Below are 22,705 nucleotides of genomic sequence, written 5' to 3' on the forward strand. Positions count from 1 at the left end.
TAGCTGCTGATTTAGAGACTGAAACATAAATTTCTTGTGGTTTATCCTATTTGACTGTAGTATATGTAGGCTGATATATATTGAAACTAATTTTTACTGTACATATGTAACAAGTAATCACTTTTTCTCATGCTATGCTACGGCAGGCCAGGTAGGCTCCAACACAATCAATACCTAGATTGCACAGTTTTAGACCTAAAATATTTTAATAGTTGCAAGCATTTGCTTTTTTTTTTTTATCCAATTATTTGCAGCTGCACACTTCAATTGAAGAAACTGGAAACAACCTCAAAAAGCTGAAGCTGGAATTATGCTTTTTGATGGACTTCCAAGTTAGACATCTGTCTTAAAGAAGGCAGACACATTCAAACTGACTGATGTTCTTTACCAGATGGTTGTGCTGAGCTTCACGAGCTCATTCAGTATCCCCTACCACTGTAATTGTAGTAGAGAATACTATTATTGCTTCATATAAAGGCAAGCATTGCATATGTTGTGCCTGCCTGAAAGGTTTTCTTCAGCTTTGAGTACAAATTATGAGGAACCAGCCTGAGCAGAATGTGAGCTAACCCTCTGGGGACCGCAACAAAATAAAAAGTAAAGCTCTACGGGTTCAATTCATCATCAAAATGTAAATGAAAACTGGAAATTAAAACACAAAAAGAGAATCTGACATTGTGAGCAGAAGAGTATTTTTATTCTCTTTTTTTTTTTGCTTTTTCCTGCAGCCTTTCTCCTGTTCATACAAAGCCTAACCTTCTTACTCCTAAACCTTAATCCAGTGAGCACGGTTCTCTTTTTCTGCGGTAGCTGTAAAATCACTTAACAGCTATGGTCTTTATACAGAGGCCAGTCCCAAACCAAATCATAACCGTCCTGTTAAGTGTTGCGCTTACAAAATTGCATGTTGGCGAGTGTTGTCTTTCAGTATGTAGTAACACAAGAATCCAGAACCAAGACTGATGTAGCCTCAGCCACACGGCAAAATAAAGGCAACATTCACCCACAAACAGCACATTTAAGTCTGTTTATAATAATAAATAACATATACAGTACATAATGTGCTTGCAAAGTCAGACTGTTCTATAGTACCTCACATCTGAGCCCCAATATGGACAAGTTAGACTAACATGTTCTTTGTTTTTTTTTAACCATTGTAGTGTTTGTCTGTCAGATCCTGACAGACAAATTCATTCTCCTCATTTAAACCATTGCAAATATAAGAAGCAGTGGGCAGCTGTTGTTCAGTACCTGGAGACCAACTCCAGTCAGTGCCTATCACTGGATTACATCTGGGCATAATGACAGGAGAGTTAACCAAGCATGTTTTGATGGCAGGGAAAGGTTCCCCAAGGAAACCTGCAGAAGCCTCAAGTTCCATATGCTTACACATTTGTGACAGCTAATATACTGTAAATGTCCCAAAGCTGCTATGACCCTGGCATGGACATGTCAGCATAGTCTTTTGGTTATTATGTAAGGATCCAGGAAGTTGACAATGAGTCAAAAATCAAAAGGCTTAATCTGAAGTTTTTAGTTTATATTATTTTGTTGATCAGGTGCAAAGCAAACATACTTCTCCTTCTTTATTGCAAGTGTTACATTATTTTGGGGGCATTTGAGTTATGGTGAAAATCTGACACTGTTTATTCTTTCCCAGAGGCTTTGAGAATGCAGACTTGCATATTGTGAAATCATGGATTTCCATGATTCACCTCACGGTCAACTCTCAATTCTGGCACCAGTTGACAGCGTTTTAAGTTCCAGTTCTGGCCAGATAGATGGATTCTGTGCCTGGGAATTTGTTTTTTGCATCAAGTGATGTTGGGAGACAGAACCTCACGGCAAAATGGCATTCCACAACAGAGTGCCAACTTGGCATAGCCCGAAGTGAGTGAGACTTACAGACCAGGGGGTGTTCATCATTCATTTTGAAAAGAACCAGGATGTCTACAGGGCTGTGTGGTGGCCATCTGTCTGCCTGTGCATAGGTCTTTTTGACAACCTATTTGGGCTTCATGTTTATTATCTAAAAAACAAATCAATCGAAGGGATCATTCTTCCTGGCAGGAGACAGTTTTCTGAAGGGTGTCTATTTCCCTTTTTAACTCATGATTCTTTTGCAACCAGCCCTGATAGATACAACCAAGTGACCTCATTCAAGTGCTTGCCCATGGGTGTTAAAGCAATCATCTCCAATTTGTTGTAAATGGCTAGATGAACAATTGCTAGGTTTAAATATAAAGTGTAGACAGAAAATGGCAGGCAGGTGTAGGATGGTGGTTAGTGTACCACTAACTGTTATAGTAACTGTACAACAAAGAACAGATTCTCACAGTTTGGATGTCAACATTCCATTAATGGCTTTTATCGGTTGTTATCAGGCCTACATATTGTCAATAGCTTCCTCTACCTTTGAGTATACTCATTCATTTTAATCAATAAAAACCTGAAATCTAGATTATATAGATGTATAGCAGCAGTGTAGATAAGTACATATAAAATAAGGTCATCCATGGTCATCCTATGCACATGCATCAGTCCTTTATGCTCTTATACTTATCTGCAGAGTGATATGTATATAATGAGTTAACCGCATCAGCAAGTCATAGTGCAGGAGATAGAAAGTGACAATAAAATAAATGTTTTACAGGATTTAAAATCTGTTCAGATTTACAACAAACATGCTTTTTTTTTATCATTCGACTGTGTGGCTCGCTTCATTTTTCTTTACAACCTTGATTTGATTTAAGGTTGATACGATTGATTTACTGTTCATCACTGCAAGTGTTTTTCTAGCTTGTCAGACAGTGAAGGTAATGGCCTCAGTGGGACGCAGTACAGTACATTAGTGCATTGATGTGTATGTGCGTGCAGAATGCACGGGATATTTACCATGGCGCGAGGTTCCTGGGAGGAGGTACGTGACACGCTGACTGTATCCCCGCTGCTTCGCCTGCTGCTCTTGTGCCCTTCAGCGAGCCAGCACCCCGAGGTTCCCAGCAGAGCGGCCACAGCCACAGCCCAAACACCCATGCTGCCCATGAGTGTTTCTCTGTGTGAAAAGCAAAAGTACAATGCACACATAGTTCTTAGACTCTTTCTGTTGTTCTGCAAACTGCAGTTACAAGAAATAAGTGCAGCACAGTTTAATAGTTCTCTTAACAAGTGTCTGTATTTATCAGGAACGTGACAGTTGACATGTCTAGTATGCAGTTGAAAACTGTGAAAATGAGACATAACCTCTTTAACATGTTCTTTAATCAGCGTGAATAAATAAACAATGTCAAAACTGTGCTGTTTATTACGTAGCTTTGACTGCAAATCTTCACACCTTACCTGTGATTTTAATCTGTCATAATCCAATTTGTATGCAAATAATTTTTGATTACTTTATTTACTTGATAATATATCAGTTTGTTTGCCCCAGAGGAGATAAAGACACATGAGTTGAACTCACGGTACCAATTATGCAGCTTTCCTCTCTGTGCAAAAAGCACAAAGACAGAAAAAAAATATGTGAGCCCTAATTCTTACTTTTTATTTGAATAACTCTGTCTTTATTGAATGTTTATCTGATATTGCAGTGCTTCCAAAATGTTTTCAGATGTCTGATAATAGATTTAGTACATGCAGAGACAAATACCTGAAATTATGTTAATGTATGCTCACAGACCAAGTGGTACAAGTATTATACTCGCCATGCACGCACACACATCACACAGCATAATGCTGCTATGTACACATCAAAGACCACACTGATGGGAATAATTATGTGTATTACAAAGTACATAAAAAATCTTTTGATGTCAACAAAGAGAAAACCCTCTGAAGTAAGAAATGGTGGAGTGGTGTGGGAGCTTAAAATAAAAATTCAGAAGATCGGTTTCACTGCTGTGACATGCGCACACTCACATACGTACTGACAAATTCAAACATAACGGCCTCAAATGTCTTTCAAATAATGAGTAGTTCCTTTTGTTAATCATCTAAAAATGACAAAAATTTGAATTGAATAATTTAAACATTTAACTATGTTTGAAATTATGCCTCTTCTTTAGCCCTGATTGCAAAAGTAAGTGAACTAAAGAGCATTTCAGGTCAAATTAAATCACTCAGTATTCTACAGATGAGGGGAAAATATTATAGCAATTGGCTTAAAGTGAACCCCAGACTCAATAAACAACACTAATCGTCAACACAGTCACAATAGAATATAATGCAGGCTTTATAAAGACTTTCTGTCTGCTTTTTTATCTCATCAATGAGTATTTATTGCAAAGATATTGTACTGAGTTTATCTTGCACTGCACTGATGTTTTTAGTATTGTGCCAGCCTCCTGTAGCGTTTGCCCTGAGGGGAAATATTGACTTCTCATCGGATCTTATCAGCTGATGTGTGTCTTTATAGTTCCACTGTGCGACATGGCAGTTTGTTACGTGTGTAATTGTGCTTTTAGGTAATAGGTTTATTGTTTTTATTGTGGACTTATGCTTTAGAATATGGCTTTATTGTATGTTTTACTGCTGAACCAGCGTGAAAACAAATTTCCCTTAGGGGGCCATAAAGTTTGCAGTTGTACTGTAACAAGGGCACAAAAACCCATGATGCATCTCAAGCAGTACAATAGTTTATGGTGTCAAATGTCTGCAGTGATGCTTGACTTGAATGCAGAATTTTAGAAGAGAGTCGTGATTCACCTTGACCTGTTATGCCCTGGAGATGGTGGCTGAAAGTTTATCCAAGCTAACTTTTACTTTTTAAAGTAATAATTTTATGGCCATTTAATTTTTGCTTTCTTTTCTTTTTTTCTTTTTTTTACTATTTGCAAGCAGCAAAACAAAGTGTACACAAAATGGTTAATGTATTATATAATGAAACTGATAAGAGGGGTGTGCTATAAGTCGAGACTGATGGGTCTTTCTTTGCACCAATAAGAGTGACTTGTGTCTTTAAATAAGTTAATGAAAGGAAGGTTATGAGGAAAAAAATAACACACTGATAAAATGGGTCTGCAGAATTACAGGACCTGTAACATCAGATAATTAATCTTCCAGGGCTTGACATTGTCGCTATGGGTTATGCTTTTCACATTCATTTGATCCCTTGATAATATAAAAATTGATTAATAGAGCTTTAAGGAAATATACTTGCAAAGTGCACTTTAAGTAACAGCATAGTTTATTCAAAAATAACTTACTCTGATGTATTGCAAAGATAGATATCATTTTTTAAAAAACAGACTGTAGACATGCAGTAAGAAAATGTAAAAATGAGAATTTACGGGGAATTACAGAATGCACAGCAAAAGGAAAGCAGGAACCAAAGCAAGAGTCCAACAGTGATGAGGCAAAATAAAAAGAATGTAAAAGAAGATTATGAAGACACCAAATACTCTCAGAACAACTGGGAGAACTCAAATAAGCTCAAAGAAGGAGAGTCAATTGACAACACAGTAACTGACATGGGAGACACATGAGGAGGTAATGGGAAACAGGTGGAAACAATCACTGAAACAAGACATAGACAGGTAGTAAAACCGGCTAAGACACACAAGACATGTAACTACCAATATATAACAGCAAGAAGAAAACCTGCATAACTTCAATAAAACACTAAAACCACCAGCACATCATGATATATTTAATTTGCCGCATAACAACAATATGTTGTTTATTTCATTATCGCTTTCAATGGCTGGAGCTTGAAGAATTTATACATTGTGAAATATGTTGCAAATGTTGGGGTTTTGTGATTACTTTGCCGCAGTTTCTTATGTGACAGTTGAGTAAAGATACTCTGTTACTTTTCACTGCCTCATAGACACAAAATCACACAAGTCCTGTCAGTGTAAACAACTCATGAAGGGACCATCAACATTATTCAGCTAGCTAGCCGGGGGCTAATGGGCCCACATGGATGAGAGCTCACCCTTGTGAAATTAAACACCAAATGAGATCTGCCAGTCACTGTCTTAATGTGCTGCCTTTCCCCCTGGCATTGGCCCACACACAGCTACACACATTCATACATGAGCACACACGGGCACATACACACAAACGCAAACAGAGCCCCGGTCTCATGGACTGAATGGTCCATTTTGAAATTCATCAGGAGGGAGAAACTCTGTGCGGAAGCTATTATTTGACCAGAATATTAAAAAGCTTAGAGGAACACATTCTTTAGAGTCGCTGCAGCCTTTGGCAGCTTTGCACAGATCAGACTGGTTTACTGAGGGACTTGCAACAAAAACAGACCTAAGGTGCTGAAAGTTAAATGCATCTATTCACATCTCAGCTGTAGTGTTTCCCCATCTCATTATTCCTGTTTCCTTTTGTGGATTTCCTAAACTTATGTGACAGAGGGATATTGTTTATAGCACAAAGAGTCTCGCAGACCTACCTGTTGCTGTGGTTTCTACAATTAAAACTGCTTTACTTTCTGGACATTTTTCATCACAGTCAAGATCAAGTCTACAAACAAGTGGCTCTTTTACTTTACTACTTGCTTTAGAAAGTAAGACCTATTCTTGAAATCATGAAAACATAATTATTTGATTGCATCTTGGTTCCAGTCTTCATCAACAACACCTGTGGTCAGGTAGTTAATGCCTTCTTCGTGATGCTGCTATAATGCGTTTAGTTTAATAACGTTTATGAAGCTAAAATGAATGCACATTTAAACATAAGCAAAGTATATTACTTGTAAGTATATGACTTTTGTGTAGTAAAGTGTAAAGCCAGTTCAACAAGTCAGGAACTCAAATTTTAAGGCCAAATATTCATTTTCACCCAAAGCTTTAAAATGTTTGAGAGGCAGCAAAGATTTTTTTTAATGTATGTGTGGACGCCCAAACACAAGCTTACAGTATGAAAGGCTCAGTACTCCGGGGTCATGAAGAAATGAAATGCCGTGCCATAAAATTTAAAAAAATAATATTTTGGTCTTGTTCGGTAGGTTTTACTACAATTTTGCAAGTGACTAAATACAACACTTCAAGCTCAGAACTCACTTGTTTAACAACTTAAATACGGAAAAAATCTCATGTAAATGATAAAAAAACATACATAAAAAATATCAAACTTTTGATTTTTGAACTCACTCTACTTATATCGGACAAGAAGGATCTCCATCCAGCAGTTTTTCTTTCAGTGATATTGAGAGATGATGTCTATTTATTTGAATATAAACACTTAAGTAATCTTAAAGCTGTTCTCTTGTCAAGAACAGACATCAAAAGATTATAACTTTGAAATTGAGCTGGGTCCAAATTTTGTTGCAAAATGACTGTTTTTTAGTCTTCTAAAAATATAACAGAAAAGCACTTCTCTCTCTGTCTCTGTGTAAGAAAATACAAAAACATTTACTCCTAGGAGCACAACTAAACTGTCAGGCTGGGCCTAATGGTGATATTTTCAGCAATATCGTGTATAAATCTTTGAGAGCATAATGTTCTATCAGACTGGTTCTGAATCATGCATCTTGTTTCTTTTGTGTCATTTATAGCTTTTTTCGGTGGATCAAATTATCTATTGACTAAATGCATCATAACCTATTTATGTATTTGGAATTTGGCCAGACAAAGAAAAAAGTAATAATTCAGTCAGTTAAACTCATCATAGTTATCTGTGTTGACAGAAAAAGAAATGTTTATAAGAATAAGATGTGGTTCATTCTTACTAGATTTTTGAAAATTGTTGTTTAACAGCAGTTCATATTTCAATGTGCTTTACTATGTTTAATTTTACTCCCACTAATAATTTTGAGCACGAATATTGGCAACCAGTCACATTGGCTGTATGTTCCTACCCACTTAGCCAGTAAAATCAAATTCACTCGTATCCATTTGACATTGTAAACTATAAAAAAATATGTGTATTGACAAAAATGAGAGTAGCTAACATGAAACCATCTTCATAACGCTGGCTTTATTGTTCGGTCATCTACAGCAGCTGTAACTGATCACATTTGAACATTCAAACACTCCTGACTTGCTGAGCACAATCAATGAGTTTGTGATTTTGAATCTATAATATTCTACAATAGCACCATCCTCCCAGAAAGATCTGCTCCATGAGCTGCAATAACAAACCCCACTTTAGTTATTATGACGGGAAAAAAGAAGCAACTCACCGTGACATTTAAACTGATTCAAAGATATAACTTAAAACTCTTTTTTGTACTCAGTACAGTTAAATTTACAATGCTAAAGGTTTATTATGCCCCTAGAATCTGACTAAATTAGCATGACTTAAGTGGCATGTTTGTCAGGAGACCAAGACACAGCCAAATTCAGAACTGGCATGTAAATGAGCATTGTATGCAGCCCTGCAGTCTCTCTGGTGCTCTTTGTAATGGCAGCAGGGAAAGGCCCCTAGCTGAGCTCTGAGACAAATTCAAGTGATCAGACTGAGCTCTCCTTCCTGCTCTCAGTCCCAGCTCTGCACCACTCCAGGTAGGTCTGCTGTCACAGTTACAAATGACACATGCAGTTCCAGAACGACAATCATTCCCCACTCAGCGTGAGTCCTCCCTGCAAGTTGCTGAGTATTTAAAAAAGATTACAAAGAAAGGGTGGGAGGGGCACAAAAATTAACATCTGCGAATGCTGAACAGCACATGCTGAAACTGTAGTTCACCACCCTCGTGTAAAATGTTTTGCATATGACGGATTGGCTTTCTTTGTGTTTCATGTCACTAAACAGCTTTAATTTTGAGATATTCTATTTATACAGTTTTAGAAATTATTAATGAAAAGAGTTATATTGGTTAACCTACTAGCCTATCCTCCAAAAGTAGAATGTTAAAAAAAAGATCGCCTGTCAATCATGTTATGAAAGCACAAATCATTTTTTCCCCCACATGATGCATGCCCCATTTTGGAACAAACCTCTCCACAGGCTGATGCTCTGAGTGCTGCCTCACTCTGAAGCTCCTCTTCTGTAAAATCTCTGCTATCATCCTGCGTCTGCCGGCCTGTCTGCCTGCACTCAGGTTTCAAACAACCCATTCTTCAGAAAGATGTCTATGTAGCATGAAATAGAGCTACCAAGAGACTCGCCTTTGCCCAAAATGTTTACATGACTCACTCGTCAAGATTTCATTCTTGTTCCTGTGCGGTTGGAAAAGATTCTGAAGAGACCAGACGTGTCAATCTGTCAGGCAGCCATGCATCAGGATCACACACGCTCTAACCTTAGTTATCTTTCAGACGCTCCAGATGAACAGGGGACACTTACTTTCAGCCTCCCCCACCCCCACCTTTTTTTATGATGATGAGAAATATGATAACTGTCAGGGTGCTCTGAGTGGTGTTTCCCAAAATGGATTCATACAGAAGCCTAGCCATGCAAAGTAAGGTCAGTCACTGACTGTGATGTAAATATGTTAGAAACACTACCCTTTGGAAGGAAGATGGGAGGTTGTCAGCACACCAGATAAAAGCTGACAGGTCGTATCCGCTCATATGATTCACAATTAAAACGAATTCTTCTCCAGTAGTCAAGGTGAAACTAATTAAGAAAGAAAGGGTCTAATTAATAGTGTAGCAGTTGGAGGCCTAAAGGGAACATTTGAACATTAAATCTTTTATTTGTTTGATAATATTCAGCTTATTTTAGCAATGATGGTGTTCCCTGCTTACAGCTGGCCCATAGGTTTTGGCTCTGTCACAAGCCCATACTGCTAAATTTACAGCTGCATCAAACTGCCTCAATTTGATCTCATTTAAATCTTTATAAAATATGCTGCCAGCTTTGAACTCTTCTACTCTTTAAAATGCATTAATATTTTTTATTTACACTTACATTGGCTCAAATGGTTGTACTCCCAGGTTTTTCTGTATCTGAGTGTAAGATTGTTAGTGATAAACTCTTCCGTTTGGGTTTCTGTTTGGGTTTGTGTTGAAAGTGTTGATTTTCAATAGTTTTGTAACAGTCTGTTTGATTTCATGTACTATTTTTGAGTGTTATTACTTAAACAATTTTTTGTTGTTGTTTTATAATTAGTTTTCCATTTTACCTGAATAAATCACAACATACGCTGAACACATTACCTGGACAAGAGCAGGTTATGTTCAGGGATTTGACTGAAATTGACTGAAAGCACCATATTTTTTTTCTTTTTTTTTTTTTACTAATTATCTGTATTTGCAGCATGGTTTAAGTGCAATACAGATTATCTGCAGGGCAAATACATGGTTTATGTGCAAACTATTGACCCATAACTTACCAATAATACCAGTTACCAATTAATTAAGTTGCAATAGCGCAAACTGTGCATTGCGATTTCACTGGAATTTACATGTATTCAGCCGGTGATGCATAAAATCTATAAATGTCTTTGTACTTGATTCTAATCTGCTGCTAAGTCACTTTCACACTGATGAAATTGCAGCTACTAGAACACAAAATACAGACCAAGAAAACCCATTGAATCAATAAAATGAATTTGACTTTGATCTGCTGACAAACTAAAGTGATTTCCATGTTTTTTAAGACTATTAGACTGTAACATTTAATGTTCTTTGTATCCATTTTAAAGTTTGTGTGGCTGTCACGCTAGAAAAAAAACAGGCACCAAGAGTGCACTGAGAGCTAAAATAATTAACTCAAATTCAAATGCTTATTTTGCCACAGTGTGCTAAATCCCAAGATTAATGATTTTCCGCAGCATTAAGCTCTTGTTCTTTATAGATTTTTATCATCATCTGATAATGTCTCTGATTGGAGTAGGTGGCACTAATAGGGATTATTTTTCAGGTTTTAGATATCACCCTTTGTCAATACACTTGAATCAAATGATTAGTTCATTACCAGGCCTCTGGAGAACCTAGGGTGTCTTGCATTGAAATCTGCTGCAATGACCCGGTTACTGCGTTCACCAGATATCAACACAATTTCGATCCGCTCCTCACGTGTTAACCTCTTCGACATGTCAATGGCTGTGAACAAAGAGAAACTTGTAAATAACTCATGAAAGAATAAAGTTACGTTGAAACCAAGCACACCATTGTTTTTCTTGTGACATTACAAATACGTTTGATGTGTCACATGGCCCTCTTCCTATTGAAAAAACAAAAGCTGTATCCAAGATGGCTGACTTCTAAATGGCCACCACAGTCACCACCCATCTTGAGGAGTTTGCCCCCTCACATATACTAATGTGCCACAAACAGGACATTAATATCACCAACCATTCCCATGTTATTACGGTGTATCCATATAAATGGCCCACCCTGTACAGCTAAATCCAAACCAAGCTTTCTAAGAATCAGTTGAAACTGATGAAGTATCATTTGATTGCAGCCTCTCTGACCAACCATGACATCTCTCTACCTTAACCAACGGGGTTGAATATCGCAGACAAGCCCCCCATTTGTGACAAATTGACTAGCTCAAGGTATGCAACAAAGGGTGCAAGTGGAATAAAATCTGACATTATTCAACATAATGCAACAAAAATAATAATAATGTCAAGAAAACAATTGCTGCCAGGTGGAAAGAACAAGAAAGACTGAGCAGTTTATCTGGGCAAGCTTTTATAGTTTGAGCTGCGTCACTTGGAAACCCTACTTTGTTATCCAGTTTTCCAGGACTACCTTAGAAAAAGAAGGAGGAGTGTGACACAGTGAAAAATGATTAAAGTTTAGTTAGTTAATAACTTATTATTGCAACAATTATTATTGCAAGGTGTTATTAAACAATGTTCTTACAAGAGTGCCTGATTATGATTCAGCTGCAGGCTGTAGCAGGTAGCGCTGCTTGTTCGATTTGGGAGATTGTATAAACCATTGAATGTGTGATAAAAGGTGAAATCTAAAAACTGGTAAAAGTTAAAAACTTAGCAATTTGTTGAAGGCAAATAAAGATGAATAAAACTCTAACACCAAGCACAAACAAGATGACACAAACACAAGCGTGGAAACAGCCAACAGCAGAGCGAATAATACGAGCAACAATAAGGACGCCATTAAAGCAATTAAAACACGTAAACAAAAACATATGGCAGCGGTGATAGAAAAGTTAATATATTCATTTTGCAGAGAAACAGCACCACATGTCCCTTTTCAGATTGTGTTAAAATGCACACTCAGACAGAAAAATAATGCTTCAGCCAACCGGAAAAGGCACAGGGACCACTGAGAGAGTACGGCGCAGGTTGTCGTGCTTTAGCGCGAGATATCCTTATCAACTCAGCTTCTCTTGCATTGCCTCCAAATTAATTATTGTCTGACGCTCTCTCTTTGCTACTTTCTTTCTCTATAGAAGAGACAGAGCTTCAGGCTGTTAGGTAGTAATAAGACCATCTTGACACTGGAGAGAGAAAGAGAATGAATAGTGGCTCCTTCTTTGGCGCCATACACTATTCTCTTCCTGTCCCACTTTGCTTTTCTAATATTGACTTTTGGCTTTTTTATTAGACAAGTTTCCGTGAACAGATCTACAGCCCTTGGGTGTTAAAGCCCACATCCTGCTTGTCATGTGTGTCTGAAAGACACAAACAGAGGGAGACTTGTTGAATCCATAAATCCTTGCAGGATGTATGACATGGCTGTAAGGGCAAAAAGGATATCAGGAGGCTCTGCAGTGACATAACTGGGTGGTCTGCTGGGCTAACAGGACTGCATCTGTTAATTATACAGCAGTAGCAAAGAGGGAGAAAAACAGGTGACAGAAAACAGTGGAAGCAGAAAAAAAGCACATCCCGTTGCAGGAATGGCACTTTAGAGGCACTTTGGTTTCTGTATGTAATTATCGCTGATTGAAGAATAACTAGAACTCATGTTGTAGTACTAGACATCTTCATTCAATATGTTGAACCCTTTGCAGTTTTATTATTTATAACTAATCGTTAATGACGTTGATGATGCTAAACTGCAGACTCCACTGGACACGCAGAATGATTCAGTAAATGAGTTCTCTACTACAGTAAGCGAAGTAAAATTCCTAGACAGCTTGAATCATATCATTGTTGAAATGTGATATGGCAAATCAAGTTTCAGTAAAAATAAATAAATAAATAAATTCAATATGACAGTTTTAAATAGTGGCGGTGGTGAGGCTTCATAAAAGGGACAGGCAGATGGCTGAATAAATTCACTGCAGAAAACATATGCTAGGTGACCTTTTTGTAACCCCTCCATGCATTTCTTCCTCTCCTCTGACTCTTTTGGTCAGTTCAATTCAAGCAGAGGAGGCGGCAATCACTATTTGCTCAGAGCTGCGCTGCTGATACTCTCAGCTCAGCTGCTGTGTTCATATGGGATGCAGCAGTAAAGGTCATTTCTAGAAGTTCAACATTAGTGATCGGAATTTCAAGTGAACCATGCTGCCCACATTTCCTGCACTCTACGGGGAGTACAGTGGACTTATCAGGTGAGTCAATGGCCACAGTAATGTGAAATAAAAATGTAGAGAATCTAATGGACCAAGTTACAACCCTACCTCAGTTTCAATGTCATTCATATTAATTCTTACTGTCATAGACCTCATTTTAATCAGTTAAAGCTCTCTGTGAGACTTCGAGCGCCCTGGTTAGACCCACAAGAAAGAGTTTAAAAAGTTGAATCTTGTCAGAAGCATCCAAATGTGAGTGTTTTTGCAGATGGAGCAACCCAGGAGAGTACAACTCGCCATATATAATGCATTTTTACCTTTGTTTTGAAGCATGGCTCATTACATTTCTCTGGGAAATTTGCAGACCAAAGTTTCAAAGTGTAAAGAAATGGAGGGAGTCAAGTGGGTATGGTTTACCTGAGGGGACTGCTTTGTAGCGATAATAAATCCTGCTCCTGATTAGATGAACTCTGCATGGGTTTCAGGTGATGTGATGCCAAGCATCACTGTTCACGACTGGGAAATTATAAGTGATAAGAAAATTTAATTTGCCCTAATTAAATGTTACACAAAAATGTCATCCAGGCCTCTTTAACTGTGGATTGTTTAGAGCCTGCAGTGACTGTGTTAATTAAAATGACTACTCACTGCAAAAAAGGTGCAAATAAATCAGAGAATCAGTTAATCAGTCAAACAATCAAAAAAGCAAATTAAACAATGAAATCTACAAAATGCTGTCCAATTTTAAAACACAGTTACTTATCAAACAAAAAGTAAAACTGTTTTTTTTTTTTACTTGGTCTGCTGCTGCCTGCTATGAGACAGTTGTACACACCTAAATAATCAAAATCTGTTGAGAAGCCAACTGACTTTTTCCCGTTTAACAGTCCCCAATCAGCATACTATCACACACCACTCAAATCTCTCATTTATATGCTGGATTTCTATTTGGAAAAGTAATTTTTAAGCACAGCTTAAAATTGTCATTTGGAGTAACAAAGCTGAGGTTTTGGTCATTTTCACAATTTAAAAGTATTTGCTGCCAACAAGGATTCCCTCTGCTGGAACTCTTTCTTTCCACGATCAAGCTCGGAAGCTGGAAACTGCAAAAAAAACAAAAATTACTACAAATCCAGCCCTGCCGTGTGAACTTCGAGTCGGGACGCTGACTACAGTTTACATTTTGTATGCTTGTGATGCACTCTTAGAGGATGGATAAACCTTGTATACCATATAATACAAAACACCAGTAGAAGTGTGTGAAAGCTCTTGGTACACAACCATAGTAGGAGCTCTGTTGCCATTGTTGACCTCTATTGCCATGCACTGCATAATAGCACGTGTATATATGCACACATTCTGCTTTAAGCTGGTTCTGGCAGTTAGCAGGAGAGCACAGGACATAATCGTTATAGTGCAGATTCTGTGTGTGCATGTGCATATGTATACTAGTGTATCATCAGTGTCAGTACTGTAACTGCGTGAGTCATCCGACTATTAAAGCTGTCTCTGAACAACAACAACAAGCAGCCATAATCTGCTGGACACCACGCTGTAATGGCTCTCTGTTTGACAGCTAATAAGTTTCATAGCAGATTGCAAACTACAATGTGCCCGACTGCGCCACTATTCTGGCTACATCATTATTTCTCAACTTGACCTCAAGGTGAGCTGCAGAATTGCGCTGACAGAGTTCGGAGCTAACTCCCTTAATCCCCCAACTCTTGCTGTTCTAATATAACCGTGATAAGTACTGGTTACGTCCTGGTCCTCATGCCTTCTTGGTGGTATATGTTACAGCTTTAGCAGGTCTGCACGGAGTCAGCATGTATGCATTGGGACATGCTTGCTTGTATCCCTGCAAAGAATGAACAGGTTTGTGCCTAAACGATATGTGTAACAGTAAATTACAGATCGGAGCCTCTAGAGCAAACAGATCTAGCAAGAAGTATTGCTATTAATGTCCTCATTTAGGAGCAGGGGGTTGGGACTGACGGTCGCTCTGAGCAATATATTTGCATGCCTTTCTGTATGAGACTACCTGCCTCAGTTTATAGTTTTATGGGTTGTTTGCCGGCATAAGAATGAAAGGCTGGGACTTTAAACCTATTTGTACACATAGCACAGTGATGAATGAGCATAATTCACCCGTTTGATGTCGGCTGCATATCTGGTTCCAAGTAGAGAGCGAATCCAACAAATCCGAAAAGAGACTGCAAAAAAAAGGAAAAGAAAAGAAACAAAAAAACGAGTGGAAGGAACTGAGAAGGGAAGCAAGTGGCGGGAGAATTTTCAGCACCGTGGAGAGCTCCGGTGCAATATACGCTATACTACGGCAGCGTGTGCGCCGACCAATCCTCATTTCCCACTCCGCTGGCCGTCACGGAGGCTTTGCTTCCACCGTGCCAACTCTCTGGTGACACTGATAGGATTTTCCCATGAGAGTGCGCCGAAGCAGCTCATTTAACGCAATCAGACAAGAAATGCTCGCCGTGTTTCAGATGCTGTGCCCTTTACACTCATATAAGAGTTTTTGCGTGCTCCATAAGACCCTGGTTGTTAATAGATAAAGTCTTGCCAGCGTCCTGAAGAAAGCAATTGGCCGACGAAAGAAGGGGGAGTGTGTGTGTGTGTGTGTGTGTGTGTGTGTGTGTGTGTGTGTGTGTGTGTGTTTGTTGAGGGGGTTCAGGGACCAAGAATCAGTACCATAGAGCCCAGCGATGTGAGGTGTGTGTGCGCGTCTCACAGTGTTATCATTTCAGTCCCTCTGCTGCTTGAGCAAACCTGGCGCATCCGGGCAAAGGAGTCCTCCTGGACCCATTTATCAAACATTGCCCTGTTATTTTCGTGCAGGTAGGGCCTCTGCACGGTTATGTGGGGTTACCAAAGGTGGCATGTGGTCATGTGAAATGATTAATCACAAGCCGTTTTGCGCCAGACAAAAGGCGACATAGCAGGCAGTGTAGTTAAAAACTGTCACAGATTGTCACTGACATCGCCCTGCGCTATAAAGCTGCACCTCTCACACATCTCCCCGGCTGTAAATTCTAGAGCTCTGTATTATTGATGCATTTCTCCTCAGCTGTAACTAATTCAACATTAAAGCACGCCACTGCCATCCTCTTTACAGTTTCCGTTCATTCACACTCACCCTAATGCAAATAGTGCGGATAAAGCGGTGTCACGCACCCAAAACAGCCAAACTTGTAAAAAAGAAGAAAGAAACGGCAGATAAATGCGCCTTTTAGTGAGTTGATACCCCACACCCCGCCTTAGTACATAAACCTTTCACCTTACCTGTGGTATTCCGAGGCAAACGGATTATAAAAGAAAGGAAATTCGTGCAAATATGCCACAGATTTCCTCGCAGAGACTCGTCCAGTCTGCGCTCCTTAGTTCCACTCCTCTCCTCTCCACCTCTCGACAGGGTTTAAAGGGTTCAAATTAATTATGGGCTAGTGTAATAGTAGCAGCAGCTGTGTTAGTAGCGACGGGTAGAGCGTCCCAACTCTCAGCAGCGGCTTGCCATCCTCCGGCTCCTCTGGCTGGTTTCCTCTCAGCGCTACGCTCCAGCTCTGCCCCTATTTCAACTCCTCTCACTCCGCTCTCCTCCTGACGTCAGCCGCTGCACGCCAAATGCGGTGAGGCTACATCTGCAGATCCATCGCATTGGAAAGCGACACCTGTGTGTGTCTGTGTGCATGCGTGTGCGTGTTTGCGTGCGTGCTAAGACACTCGCGAGGACCACATACCTTGCAGGGGAGAAAGACGTCGTGTGAAATATTCAAAGACTGTTTTCAGTTTTTATTCGTACTGTTTTTTTTAACCAGGGGTTGGAAACAACCTTAGATGCAAGATGTCGGTAACGTTATGAAGTTCACATAGTGTACAGGTACAATAATACCCGTGATTTTTTGTATTTGTATGAAAGTACAGGACTTGAATCGGTTACCTTTTTCGATCCGTGGTGACCCTTAAGTAGATACTACCTAAAATATATCTTGTTTAAAATTTATGGTGTAAACTCAGGCGTTGAAAATGACAAAGAAAAAAATGCAAGCAACCAACATTCTTCTACTTCTTTGCAGTTTTTTTTTTTTTTTTTTTAATACAGTGACACATGATAGGAATGCTGGTGCTTGATAGAAGAACATGATAAAAATCAAATGTTGTCTTAAGTGTCAATGTCATCTTTTGCAAAGCTGCCTTATGGCGCCATAGCTGACAGTATAACAAACACTTGTAAGTAAAGTAATCATCATCTCTATGGTCCCCTTTACACATTTTCATGTAAGTGGAGGACTTGTTGAGATGGAAAAAAATGGAAGAATATTAAAGTGCGCGTGGCACAATTAGGTCTACATACTGTATTCTAAAAAGACACGAGAATGGTGGCACCACCATCAAAATTGCATGTGGCACTAAAACATTAATGCTCAATGTAACATTTATCAAGACAACGAAAAAAAAGAAGGCTGGAAAAAAATAAGAATCAAAGAGAAAGAAATGAAAAGGGGGAGAGCGGGAATAGGGGGAAAGTGAAGAAAGGCGCTTTAGTCATCAAGTTGCTGTGCACAAAGAAGGAAAGAAAGAAAGAAAAATTGTAATTCACTCTATCAGATATTGTCCATAAAGCAGCCCAACTTGCAGTAACAGATGATGTCTGATAAGATGGAAAATGGCAGTGTTGCAATTGGCAGCATGACCCTAAAGTACCTTCTGCCTTTTTTCATGGTCATGAATCAAAATAATTTGAAAAGTGTTTATTTTTTGTCTTTTTTGGTGTCTCTTTGGTAACATATCTCATCAATTACGTTTTACAAATGTGTGGAAAACAAAAGGATTCATGTGTTATTCAGGGGTGTTTTAATGTTCATATGGCATTTGGGAAAAAGACTGGCAAGGAGGCACATAGAGGGAAGTCTGTTATGTGGGCCAAGTAGAGATGGAGATGCAGTCTTAGTTGAAGCAGTATTTAGCATGTGTAGCAATAAAAAGAGCACTGAAGTAACTTTTTAAATGCAAGACAAAAATTCTCAGAAAAGCAATATAATCAAATGCAAAGGCCTTAATATTGTATTATATTTTGGGAGGATGTTGCTCTGGGTTTAGAAGGTAAAGCTATTTGCCCTACAAGACATTGCTATATACTTTAAGTGTGTGGTTGTTTACTAAGAGTGCCATTTCTTGGTTGTTATACTGGTTGCTTATTGGATGGATGATGCTGGTTAACAGATTGTGAGGGTGTTCAATGTAGTCATTTAAATGCAGTTATTATAATTATTCACAAGTTTTATACATTTATTGGTCAGGCCACACCAAAGAGCCTACTCAGGCCACATGAATTCAAATTTTAAAACTTACATATGTAAATAAACTGGATACAGATTCAAATCCACGCAATCCACAACACAACACCATCCAGTGAAAGCAATCATGTACATACTGCATAGACTTAAAAGAGAAAGATTAACAATTATTCATGTTGATGTCTTGTTTGTTGCTTTGCAGCTTCTGAATATCTCAGTTTTTAGGGTAGTTTCTATCTTTTGGAACAGCCTCAACTCATAAGACACTACCTGACTGCATTCAGCCTGTAAAAGTTTTGGTTTTCATATTTTCCTTTCTTTAAACTAATTAGTAAACTTTAGCTGAGATCCCAAGAGCACTAAAGCAACCTGACTCTAATCTCAATATTTTTGAAATATAACTTGCTCTCTCTATACTGCCTTCACTGTGATGAAGAGTAGAGCAGACTATTCTGAGTATTTTGCTTTTCAAATACTGCACGACAAACACAAACACCTACTTTCTAATGCTGAAGAACGACCCTACAATAAACTTCCAAGTATTTAAAACGTGTTTACACATTTTTATATAGGACCTCTTCTTCATTTCTATGATAAACACGAGGACACAGACAGACACATATAGTACACACATACACACATTCCTTAACCCATCTCTGGGCCACTGAAGTGGAAATGTTTTGATCTATATTATTGACAAATGCACACCAGATCTATTCATAAAACCAACAGCTCTCTGGGCACTGCAGAGACGATCTCAGGCTGCTGTAAGCGTACCCTGAGCAGCAAATCAATCACACCTAAATGGTACAAATATGAATTAACCCTGGAGGGGCTCATATAGAACCCGTGTGTGGCATCGCAAATGGAACATCATTTGCATTTTACCCACAGCTACACCCATGTCTGGACAAACTTTCAGATGCACATGTGGGTACTGAGCAGCTACAGCAGTCATCATTATCTCTGTCATCGTTTGTTCAGGACAGGAGTGTTTGTACTAGTAGTCATACATCAGAAACATAATATCTTCTCCCCTCAACCTTAGAGGCACTGAGGCATGTGTCAGCACTAAAAGGTCTCTCTCACCCAGGTGTTCCCATAGACACAGAAACAGCAGGAGACAGAGCCATATCTCTTCTTTATGTGCTTTTCCTCCAGCTCACCACTGCCAGTACTGATGCAATTCGTACACATACACTGAGCACATGTCAAGATCATTTAGAGTAGATGAGACCTCCAATTTCTAAATGTAAAAATACACAGACTTACCTACTTATACATTTAAATTTAGATTTTAAATATAAAGATATAGAGGCAGGCAGGTGTGTTTCAGGTAAGTCCTTTTATTTGTTGATTCAGCAACTGGCTGGAGGGCCAAGTTAAGGGTAAATGGAAGTATCCGTCAAGCTTCTCAAGACAACAGGAATCTAGGAGCACTGCAGAAACCGACAGGTTTCAGGCAATTAACTGGATAGCAAATGGAAAATCAGGGTTACAGAATGGAAAACACAAGAACAGAGACCTAATTACCACCATGATGGTGACAAGGATTTGGCGGAGATTAGTACAACACACCTTAAATACCATGAGCTGATGAGATACAGTAAAACATGGGTGGAGGAAAAAGCCGGGGAAACGGACATTCTACCAAAGGGTGGAAAAGTGAGGAAACATGGGAGAGAAATGCAGGCCATCCAGGATCATCTCCGAGCTCACTGAATCATCACCTTAAATATAAACTGATGTCTGCACTAAACTATATAAAAGTGCTACAAAATTAGTACGCTTCAGTTTGTTTTGAAAGACATTTGATGAAACAGCACGTCATGTACAGATCCCATATCTGATTTTAGAATTCTGAAATGAATTAGGACAGTAAGATTTAAAATTACTCTTCGCCAAATATCACATACTGAACAGTCCTTACCTTTGAAAACAATCTCTCATCTGCCTCCCCTGACCTTTTTCTTGTGTCCTATATTAACATTTTCTTTTCTCACTCTCTCAGCAGCAACTGTATATTTAGTTAGAACACACATATTGTGGCACTGTGTGAAGATACAGTTTCTTTTTGCTTATATTTGTTGAGCTATTTAAAAAGTTGCTTTTGAAGTGGTCTCCAACTTTTTTTAAAAAATCAACCAAAAAACAAAAACAAAAAAGAATCTGTTAATGCTCACTGCTTTCCATAGTGCTAGATAGATAGTAAAGTACCGCAACTTTATTTACATCTGCACTATGAACGCTTCACACCTTCAAATGTCATTATTTTTGTATTAATGAAGAAACATTTCCATGCCATCACTGGGAGCAACATAAGGCTACATGCAGCACACGATCACTCAAAATGTAAAAATTAACTAATAGCACCAACCAGCCTATCAGATTCAACTGCTCATTAAACTGTAATCCCTGCTTATCTAAATACATGTATTATCAGTTTTTAACAACTGGAAAATCCGAAAAGATGCGGTGGCTTGATTTGATGTTGGGATAATGTGGATGCCAAATAAAAACAAGCAGTAGCATTGTGACTACAGCTTCAGTGCTGGACTTAAGGGCTGCTGTCATAGGGTGAGAGGTAGACATTCCATTTAAAATCAGTGGCTGCCATTATTCTGTCATGTCTGAGTCACTGCACAATTACCATTTCCTACTAAGGCCTGAATCACGTCATATGATCAGCTTATTTGGTCAGTTCAGTTGACATTTTGGTAAAACATTGACAGAAAATCGTTGCAGTGTAAACACTATGTCAAAAGCAGATCGCTTTAACACTGTGAATGATGCCCTTGTCTCAAGTCGCAACTTCAAACAAAAAATTACACTGAACAAGTGAACCCTGCAGTTTCTGAAAAATGAAACTGGGAGGAAATTCCAACATTTTGTTTTCTAAGTTGTCATTTTGTAGCCAAGAAGAGGCTCTCTGTGTACTCAACATGTTCCACCAACAATGACATTAATGTACCCGAAGGAGAAAAAAACATCTCTCTGTGTATGCTGAAACACCTCTGATCTTACACAAACACACGGAAACATAAATAACTTTACTTCATCCTGTATTCTACTGAATAGAGCGGTCAGACAAACCTGTAGTGTATCAGCTGTACTACCATTGTTCAATGAAACAACTTGCCACTGGAGAGAGACAGAGAGAAGCAGAGCAGACAAAGTGCTGCCTTAGCTTCTCTTTGTAGCCTCCAGCCACGAGGCATCTCATGGACAAACCACGGCTTTTGATTTGTTATGCTGCCACGCACTCGTGCGTGCTAATGCACACGCTCAGAGATGCATTGTGCTCCCACATACGCAGAAACACGCGCCGGCGCTTGCACAGAACTACATTTCTCACTCTTGGTCCCACGCCTGTGCCCACACATACACATTCACACACCTTGTATAATGGTCTTTGTTTCCTCCTCCTGCCCTGCTCCAATTTGATGGCAGCGCGGCCGCCAGGTTCCCCAGATGACCATTGAGATAGAGCTAACAGATGAAAGCAGCAGTAAGACGCTGGCGGTAATGGTGCTAGAGCTCCGGCTTACAGCCCATATTTCTCACTGATGGCTGTGCTGCCCTGCCTCCTTCTGACACCTGCAGGAGTGAGCTACTTGGAAGACTTGTTAGTATAAGGGCAGCAGGAACACAAGCTTAAAGCACACATTTGCACATATCCTTACCGAGATATGCACAAGTTTTTCACTTGCAAAGCAATTTATTTTACAAATACCCTCATTCGTTTCCTTACAATATTTTATTCTATGTGACCACAATACCCTTTGGAGTACTTGCTGTACTTTTAGTTCATGCAATGACGCATGGTCATGCAGTAAGCGAGCAATTGCATATACAGATTTTAGCATATAGTAAGTTGCAAACAAGTAACAGGGATATTATTTAAAACGATTCAAGTGACCTTCAGCTTCACTGATTATATTCAGTCACCTGATAATGATATTAATCAGACTCTGTTCAAAGTGCAAGGGTGAAAGGCGTCAAAAAGATAAAGGGCCGTGATACAATATCTGATGTTATTGTCCAAAATAAGTTTAGTT

The 22,705-nt window shown here is 38.9% G+C and overlaps 1 protein-coding gene across 1 annotated transcript in view; it reads right to left on the reverse strand.

The window, feature by feature from the left end:
- fstl4 (follistatin-like 4) overlaps positions 1–16,895 on the reverse strand; it is a 230,475-nt gene extending 213,580 nt beyond the window's left edge. The window contains exons 1-2 of the mRNA XM_085470780.1: positions 16,636–16,895; positions 2,896–3,055 (exon numbers count right to left, since the gene is read on the reverse strand). Of these exons, the coding sequence (XP_085326906.1) occupies positions 2,896–3,045 (150 nt within the window). The 5' untranslated portion in view covers positions 3,046–3,055; positions 16,636–16,895. The remainder of the gene's footprint in view (positions 1–2,895; positions 3,056–16,635) is intronic.
- Positions 16,896–22,705: the final 5,810 nt, after the last annotated feature.

This window comes from Copadichromis virginalis, linkage group LG10 (genome assembly GCF_057382275.1).
Source record: "Copadichromis virginalis isolate Kocher_CV1m ecotype Utaka linkage group LG10, C_Virginalis_male_GT1.1, whole genome shotgun sequence".
In the NCBI taxonomy this organism is placed as follows: domain Eukaryota; kingdom Metazoa; phylum Chordata; class Actinopteri; order Cichliformes; family Cichlidae; genus Copadichromis; species Copadichromis virginalis.